The sequence below is a fragment of the Amblyomma mixtum genome, chromosome 3, assembly GCF_055824585.1.
Source record: "Amblyomma mixtum isolate Tamu chromosome 3, ASM5582458v1, whole genome shotgun sequence".
NCBI classification, from domain to species: domain Eukaryota; kingdom Metazoa; phylum Arthropoda; class Arachnida; order Ixodida; family Ixodidae; genus Amblyomma; species Amblyomma mixtum.
The window spans coordinates 341,022,562-341,031,522 of record NC_143014.1 but is presented as its reverse complement, the minus strand read 5'-3'; the positions used below and the strand labels follow the sequence as shown (position 1 = coordinate 341,031,522).

General features: G+C 45.0%; 1 protein-coding gene across 2 annotated transcripts; it reads right to left on the bottom strand.

Moving 5' to 3' along the window:
• Nucleotides 1–233: 233 nt before the first annotated feature.
• LOC149356141 (uncharacterized) lies at nucleotides 234–8,312 on the bottom strand. Of its 2 annotated transcripts, XM_089577748.1 has the most exons (5): nucleotides 7,972–8,312; nucleotides 6,393–6,441; nucleotides 6,210–6,334; nucleotides 4,712–4,870; nucleotides 234–1,315 (listed from the first exon to the last, which is right to left on the bottom strand). In XM_089577748.1, the coding sequence occupies exons 1-5, from the start codon at nucleotides 8,011–8,013 to the stop codon at nucleotides 1,247–1,249; spliced, it is 444 nt and encodes a 147-aa protein (XP_089433874.1). In that variant the 5' UTR covers nucleotides 8,014–8,312; the 3' UTR covers nucleotides 234–1,246. The 2 variants fall into 2 exon arrangements, with proteins under 2 accessions (XP_089433874.1, XP_089433873.1); XM_089577747.1 differs by having other exon boundaries at nucleotides 238–1,315; nucleotides 6,210–6,441; nucleotides 7,972–8,307.
• Nucleotides 8,313–8,961: the final 649 nt, after the last annotated feature.

The window sequence follows — 8,961 nt, the reverse complement described above, 5'->3', positions numbered from 1 at the left end:
GACGTCTTTCTAACCTATAGTTCTCGACCGCTTTCTGCTTATGTTTGCAAAAGTTTTCCTTCCTCCATGTGTTCGTCCATCTCCTGGTAGTCTGTTGGCCGGTTACCTGAAAGTAGAGATCTCGGGCTAATGCGTGGGCCGCCTCATTACCGGGGATGAATGTGTGTACTTGGACTGAAATGATGAGGATCTTGCGATCAATTTTCGCTGCGGGCAGCATGCGAGCCACTTCCGATGAGACCCTGCCGTTTCGGACCTTCTAGGTTGCAGTTTGCTGCCACCAGGAATCAAACTAGCCTGTTCTTTTGCCCATTCTTTTGCCAGCTCTCTTGCTGTTGATTTGCTCTTCTTGAACACTGCTCATGTTCTTTTGATCGTTATTGAAAACTGCTGAGCAACCTTGCTGTGCTCTTTGCTCAGTCAATCTTAGTGATTTTTACTTTTGCTGAGAATATCTAGTCGTTCGTAGTCCTTATCAATTGTATAATCATTTCTTTTTGTTCTTCCTGTACTAATCTTCTTTCGGCCTCACCTCTTCTACCCTACAAGTGGAGAGGGGAATGTCTCCCTGAGCTTTCCACTGTGTGACAACCATGGCGGGTGGATAGTAGTGGCACGTGGCTCCACCTGACTTGCTCCACCAGTCAAGTGTACACAACAGTATCCTGCCGGACGACGACGGACATGTTTTTTCATGGTGGTGCTATGAATGCTAATGTATTCAAATGCATCAAGCACTAGAAATACCTGCAAGGAACTGAATGTAAGGTTCAGGGTGTCTAATTTCACATTGTACTGTTATGGACAAAAGTTCGGGGTATGTGGATTTTTGGGGAAAAAAAAGAATATTCTGTGCAGCCTCGCCAGTATATCAACTGGTATTATTCCAGTGGATGCAGCAGACATGTTGCCTCGTGATTCAGTGCTGTTAATTGGCGTGCTCTGGCTAACTGCGTAGAAATATTTTGCATTGAAACTGCATACTGCAAGCTTTTGGGCATGGCTAATTAATAATCACACGCACAACACAAATTTTTGGTCCGCAATATATGTTGCATTTTACAAACTATAAAAGAATACAAAATATACCACGACTTGTCAAAATACTATGCATGGCAAAAAAATACGCCATCGTGATCAATCGATTCCAGGCCGAAATGCGGTCACTCGGCTCCTAAGTCTCGGAAAACCGCAACGTGGTAGCCGAGTGCCTTCGGCCAGCAGCTGCGGTCTCAAACACTTCCACCTAAGGCGGCTCTCCCTTGGTCTCTGCAAGGCTGCCACGCCACAGCCATTGTCCAACGTGGTGAAGACCCTGCACGGCAAGGTTCCAACACATTGCAACCCAAACTCACAAACTAATGAGATTAATAAATAAAAAAATTTGTCATGCGGTCTCCACAGAACACTTGGTTTGGAACAAGTGTTAATGTGCGAAGCAACACTCATTTCCCTTCTGCACATTTACCAGCACGCAGCTCAAATCACCAGCAGAACATCTGGAATCTAACACAAGCATTCGATATGGGAATAGGCAGTGCAAGCTCTTACTCAGTAACATCGCTGGGTTCTGTGCACTACTGGAGATACTACAAGGGCATCACTGAGGCATGTGCTACAGATCCGGAATATCCCCAATCTGTAATCTTTCGTGATGTCTCTCCCACAGGAAACACACGATGATGAGCTCAGCTCTGCTAACTTCAGCTAAAGAATCCGTTGAATAGAAAGCCAGCCAGCAAGACTTTCATTCCTCTTACCTGAACTTGGGGGAGGGTGAGGCTGAGGGGGTGGGGTAGGATTGTGTCGTGGACCACGGTGTGAAATGCATATCAGTTGGGGTACAACCTTCCATTGCCCAACCTCCTGACACCCCAAGCCTCACAAGACCTCCCCACCTCCCGCTGACACTTGAATACAGACTATATGAGAACCGTAACTGAGGTTGAGGCTGAGGTAGTTGCTACAGAAATTGTCAAAAATATATAGACCACCTGGTGTGTTTCTAGCCGTGGCCTCAGGCTTGTTTTGCCTCTTGGGCGTTCTGAATCTTTCGAGGGGGGCTGCAGGACTTGGCCTAAGCAGTCCTGAGCATATATCTTCAAAAGGTTAACAAGAGCCACACTACATGGCTGGAAAGGAGACCATTTCAGCAGTCTGTTAAAGCGATAACGTTAAGGCTTCCATTCTGCAGAAAATCCGGCGATGGCGGCAGTGCAGTAAGTGAGAAATCCTCGGAGAATGAGCCTATATGAACTACCTAGCTCAAGTGACCTAGTGGCGTCACCACAACCTGCCCACCGGATTAAGAGCAAACTGACCACTGGGGCAGGTGGCAGATCAGTTAATAATTGGTTAGAAGAGATTGCTTGGGAAGAGCAACATGGGTTTCAAACCCCACTGATGGCAGCACCTCCCATCACCAGGCACAGGTGCACAGCTTAACTGCTGCACCACTTTGCTAGGGGTGGTATGAGGGCTCCCAGAGATCTATGAGCATGAAGTCGAAGATGACCAAATTCGACATATAAGGGCAATGACCAATTAAAGCTATCAGACTTTATACCTGTTAACGATACCGCACTTATCACAATGAATGCTAAAATAGAGCATAAGTGTCCCCGCCAGGTTTTTTTCGATAATGATTGTACATATCTATGAGTTCAGTGTAAATGCTGAGACTCGACACCAACTAAATGCGGACACAAGTGCAGTGGTGTCAGCGTCCAAGTTGTTTGTGCCCTGTCCTTACAGTCATGCTGCGTATACATACATATGCATACTGACTATTAGGAAACAGCATCGGAATAAACTTCGAAACAAATGCTAATATGTTTTTATGGTTTAATGCCCCAAAGCGACTCGTGCTATGAACGACGCCATAGAAAAACTAGAGCTACAGAAATTTTGACCACCTGGGATTCTTCAACTCTATGTGGTTATAATTTCTGGAGCTCCTCACTACAGCGTCCCTGATAGCCTGAGTCGCTTTGGGATGTTAAATCTTATAAACCGATTTCAATTTGTTGCCAAAGACCAAATGAGACATGCGTGATACAGCCGTTATAAGATTACATAATACAACAAACCGAATGCGCGCAGATGTTATGAACCTTGCTTCACCAGAAGCAGCTACTGTCCATCGGCAAAACTCTAATCTGGGTGGCAGAAGCGTTTGCGGAGACAACACCTCCCACCGGCCACCTTCCAGACCTCACTCCCCAAGCTAGGGAGCTCCCATCTACGCACCGCCACCCTCGGTCAACCCCCTCATCTGTGCCCACTGCCACCCACCAGAGGTGCCATTCACCACTGAATTCTACTTTCCAGATGCACCACGCACCACCAGCCCTGATACCGCTCCATCCACAAGGCCTCCATCTACTAGAAACCCCTGCAACAGCTGAACCAAAATGTCACTGTAAAATCGAAGTTAAGGAAGCAGCGAGTAAACCTGCTGCCCTCCAGAAGCACCAGGCTCCTCCCTGTATCTAGGGGACTGCCCCCCACCCACCGCCAACCTTCACCCCACCTGCACCTATTCCACAAATCCACCCACCACTACCCACTCATATCCGCCCCTATTCACCCTCCAGAGAACCTCTTATCACATGTATGAAGCCTCGGCATAGAGCAAAAGTGTTCATTAATGTGAAAACATGAAACTAATAACTAAGGATGAATCTAACTGCTCTCGCAGAATTGTCACATCATTTGTCTGATTGTCCCGTAATTTTTGTTTTTTTTTCCTTTTAAAACTGTGAGCCAACCGCACAGAACAGAAAACTTGTCACCAGACCCAACAAGAAGACTGCGCACCCAAAGTGCACCTAATAGAACAACAGGAGACCTCTTCCATTCAAAAAAGAGCAATTGGAATAGAAGGTCAGAAAAAACACAGAAAAACAAAAACACTTCTAAAAGTGGCACGAATATACCGCCACCAAGTGCTCCATTTTCGTTTGTTCACTTAGAATATTTTTAAACATTTTGGGACAGATTAAGAGAACTTCTTGCTGGGCTAGTTGGTAATTCACTGTAAAAGTAGAGGCGCCAAAAAACCACACACACACACAAGAGAAGAGAACGGGACAGAGCGCCACTCAACTAGTTTATTTTTCACACCACAGATACATATATACACAACGCCAGCGCCTGCGCAAAGAACAAAATGACGCATCAATGCGATAATGACTGTTCAAAAAACTGTTTTTTGTAAGTTTTTTTAAAGAAAGTTTTTTGAGCAGTCATTGTCGCATTGATGCGTAATTTTGTTCTTTGCGCAGGCGCTGGCGTTGTGTATATATGTATCTGCGGTGTGAAAAATAAACTAGTTGTGATTGGCGCTCTGTCCCGTTCTCTGGTCTTGTGTGTGTGTGTGGTTTTTTGGCGCCTTTTCTTTTACAATTTTGGGACAGGTTCCTGTGTCACTGTTTTTTTTTTTGTTTACTGAGTCAAGCTTAATGTATTTCCTGGGACATGCTAGGGGACATAAATTCATGCATTTTGTTTCAAGATTCCGAGCAATATTCCAGACCGTCTTGTTGTCGAGCTTTCTTAATGTGCCTAAAACGGATGCCTTCCTAGTTTTGAGCACGGCCATTTTGAATTTTTTCTCTAATGCCACTGCGATACTGGCATTGAGAATTAGTGTGCAAAAGCACATTCTGTCTGGCGACCCAGAGGGAGCTGTCGATGACTTAGGCATTACCAGCTTCTTCTCGCAGCCAGCTGGGGGCAGTGAGAAGTCGCAGATCTTCTCCCACGGCCGGCACAACATCTGGAAGCGCAGCTCCAACGCACTGTGGATGCGCGTTTTGAGTTCCAAGAGGGCGCCCACAGACAACGTTTGCAGGCCATTCTTTTCCTCCTGCGAGAAATTAAATTCACTTGCGTTAGACTGCATCTTGTGTTTCCTCATGACCCGCTATGAAACAAACTGAAAGTGAAACGAGAGCAAAAAAACAGTGGGAGTATCAGAACAAAATTCACAATAACTATACACTACTCACATCTTTTTCTAATATAGTCTATACATAAGAAACATGAGGCTTAAGGAAATTTCAATAAAGCTCATTGCTCTGATTCTTTTTTTCCCTTCCACCTCTTGGTCACTTTCTGCATTGCTTACCATAACATGCTAGCTTTGCGTTGTTTTGCTTGTGAAAGTTCAAAAGCACACTGGAAAAAAAAGGAAAAGAAAAAATTCAGAGGGGTGGTCTCCCTCTTCCATCATCAGAAAGCGTCTCCATTATCAGAAAGTGTCACTAATATGTTCTTCAAAAACCAAATGGTGAAACATGCCCGAAAGGCAAAGGATGCTGAAAGGGGGAAAAAGCATACTTATTAGCATGGTATGAACAGCACTTGCAGCATTCACGAACAAGACTACGACGACTTCTAATCCAAGGCCCCCCCCCTCTTGGAATACAAGTCGTCGCAGTCTTTTGTTCGCGAAAACTGCAAGTGCTGTTCATACCATGCTAATCAGTATGCTTTTTTCCCCTTTCAGCAACCTTCGCCCTTCGGGCATGTTTCGCCATTTGGTTTTTGAAGAACATATTAGTGACACTTTCTCATGATGAGAAATGCTGGCAGATGACGCTGAACATTAACATTTGTTTTTTACCATAAGATCTTCTTTCGTATGCGAGCATTTATAATCTCTACTACTGAGCAGAACAGGGATGAGGAGAAATTAAAAAAATAATTGGAGGACTGCAGTCTGCTGTATTGCAGAAATAAGCATTTGAATGTCAGCAACTTATTTTCCAAGTCATTGTTGTCACCTTACTCTTATCACGTGACCCTTCGATGACTTTGTCAGCTTTTCAATGTGAGAGAGAAACTATGGATGTTCATATTAGTAAGCTAAAGAGTTTACTAAGCTTGCTCTAAAATATTTATTGAATTATTATTCTTTGTAATGTTGCTTTAGAACTGTGGAAAGAGTGCACTGTTGGAATAAGTGAATATTTGCGCACTCCAGGTATTGAATCAAATTACACCTTTGCATGTACGTTCAAGGCCTGGAACACTATTTGGCAACTGAATAGCTTTGGCATATTACTTCGAAATGGTGAAAAATGCTCCTTTGGCCACAGTAAAAGAAAAATAATAAAATAAATTGAAGATATGACTTTAAATTTATTGTACATATTTACTGCTCCCAAGTTTAATCCAACCAGCTCTCGTTTGTCGACAATCACCTGGAGTATCATTCGTGTTTGCCGTGAAGAAGCCGGATAGGTTGAGCCGGTACTTGGGCACCACGACCAGCATGTCCACTCGGCCCACCAGTGTGATGGCTTGCTGAAGCCACGGCTTCTTGCCGCTGAGGAAGAACAGGAGCGCCGGCGTCGAGGCTAAGCCAAGCTGCGGCATCAAGATACCTTCGTGTAGGCATCCATTATGCCGCTTCAAGGTAGCCATCTTGCAGAGCTGCATTCAGGCATACCATAGGAAAATGTTACATAGTGAATCAGGTTTCTAGAAGTAGGGGCCATGTGTTCTGCATCCATAGCGTCATGCATCACCCACTAGCAATTGTGTAGTAGCACGCAGTGCTGTTGTAAAAAAAAATTACAGGATTGCACTTAAGTCTGCTTGCAAGCGGAAACGGAAAGGCCTTCCCCTTTCCGCTATTTCTCCCTCCCCTTTTCATTTTGTTTTCCGTTTATTCTTATTTTTGGTTTTCTTCATTTTAATTTCACTATATTTATTTTTGTCCACTCTTTTTTCATTGTTTATTTTATTTTTCAACGTCAACTCATTCCCCTTTTCACCTTTTGTTTTTCTATCTCAATCACCTTCACTGCTAACATCACAGACTATCACTAATGCTATCATCATCATTGCTATCACCAACTATCACCTAGCTATCATTATCATCGATGTTGTCTTCACTATCTCTAGCACTATATCAATTGCTAAATAACTTTCACTACCATCACTATCTCTAGCACGAACTGTCACTAGGGCCATTATTTTTACCTACACTGGCTACACCGGTGTAGCAAGTGAATCATAAAATTCTAATACACTGTCTACAGTAGTGTAGCTAGTGTAGATAAAAAAAATGGCCCTTCTATCAGTACCTACCATTGTCATTGTCACTATTTTTTATTATCTACTTACCATCCCTAAAATCATTACATGCTGCAGATCGCATTTTGCATTTTATTTTAGTGATCATGGAAGTAATGATTGACAGTCTGTGTGGACACGTGCGGACAGCTTCCGTCCACGCCACTTATGAGGCAAGAAAGGTTCACGCCCTAAAAATGTTTCAATAACACCAGTTATGATGGGCACTTATGGTCCTCATGTGCCTTTAACATAAAGGCCTTCAACATAAAGCATTTCTACCTGTGGTCTTTACTAGGAAGGCATATGCCATGAAGGCCTTCACTACAAGGCCTTTCATAAAGTCCTTTACCCAGAAGGAATTTACCTCGGAGGTATTTATTCAGGTGAAGTTTGAGGCACACTGTACAGGAAAGCTATTAAGGTGTGCCACGGCGGCTAAGTGTCTACGGCATTTAGATACCGCGAGCGGAGTTGTAGGTTCAGTGTCTGACACGGCGGCAACATTTTGATCGAAAAGCAATGCAGAAACATTCGCTGTTAATGACCTCAATCGAAATCCTAGCCATTGTTGCAAAGCAGCCCCCGATCACAGAATGCTCAATATGAATGAATTACTGGCGCGCCGTAATTAAATACAATCACTACACACAATGCACTACCGTTAGACGTACGCTGTGTATCATATGACGCTCATTGGGTAGCTTCTGCGGGATGAGGCTAGATTAAGGAAGAAAGTTTTTTTAGGATCAGAGCTACGCGGCTAAGCCTAGCCAATTACAGAAAGTACCGAAGTCTTCCAGGGCCGCCCGATGTGGTAGAGGCCACATACATTATGCTTTAGTTTCAACGGCAATTGCGATAAAATAGGCATGCATTGATCACCTCCAGTCTATCCAGCGAGGTAGTTGAAAGGGGTTCCTCCATACGAGCTCAGAATACGAACGTCTGGTGCGTACGTGCCTCAGAACCTCAACACGTGTGCCGTTCTGAGAGCGTTGTCGCGAGTGCTGTCAAGCATAGAGGACGCAGTGATCTAGCGCGCGTCTTCGTCTTTCTCTTCGCCTGTGTTGGGGAAAGAAAACCAGAAACACCGCTGAAACACCAGAGAGTAGTAAAAAATGTAACCTAGTGAAAAAATTTCAGCACCTAAGATATTATGCCCCACTAAAGGACTCCTCAGAAAACTGTTGAAGTGGTGCACTGGAAGACAGCCGCGCCGCGGCGCTGCGGCGCAACGCCAGTGACTTTAACGCCACCTAACGCCTTGATTGATGTGCACGTAGCAGACGAACTCTTGCTGTGCAAGCATGTTTTTTTTCGCGTATCGCCTGCCGCTTCGGAAGCCGCTGGCGCGATAGCCGCACATGCCACTTTGGTGGGGCAACTGCGCTTACGTTATTGCTCGAGCCGGCTGAGAAAACAGGCGCAGCGACGAAAGTTGCTTGCGGGTTTGGTTCCCCTCGATTCTGGGATCGAAGCTCGGACAGTGGTCAATGACAGAAACGCTTCCGTGAAACCGAAGAGCCGCGTGTTGTTCAGGCACATTCGCGGGAAGAGATCGGTTACCCGGCGCAACTCGCTAGCTGCGGCGCGTCTGATGTGCATGAGCACTTCGGGTAAATTTCCGACAAAGGCGCCGATTATGTCTTCTGTGGTAGTTCTCTGCACACAACGTATACAGATGGCCGGACTTCGGAAGGCTTGTCGCCACTCTAGGGCAGTCGCTCTTTGTCCCAAAGGTGGTCGTAGATTGTCACAGCGGCCACTCAAAACAATGGGCTAGGTTGGCTGGGTAGCTTTTCACCCTTGCAATGAGCGCGCCATGTCGAAAAAAATCGACATGAGAGTACCTGCTAGCTGACACTTGTTAGC

What these genes read in the sequence shown, in the direction of transcription:
- LOC149356141 (XM_089577747.1), bottom strand. Translation starts at nt 8,013, where the DNA reads ATGGAGGAACCCCTTTCAACTACCTCGCTGGATAGACTGGAG. An exon ending in CCTCGCTGGATAGACTGGAG is followed by an intron (nt 6,442 to 7,971) that starts GTGATCAATGCA and finishes GCCTGAATGCAG; the next exon opens with CTCTGCAAGATGGCTACCTT. An exon ending in AAACACGAATGATACTCCAG is followed by an intron (nt 4,871 to 6,209) that starts GTGATTGTCGAC and finishes AATTTCTCGCAG; the next exon opens with GAGGAAAAGAATGGCCTGCA.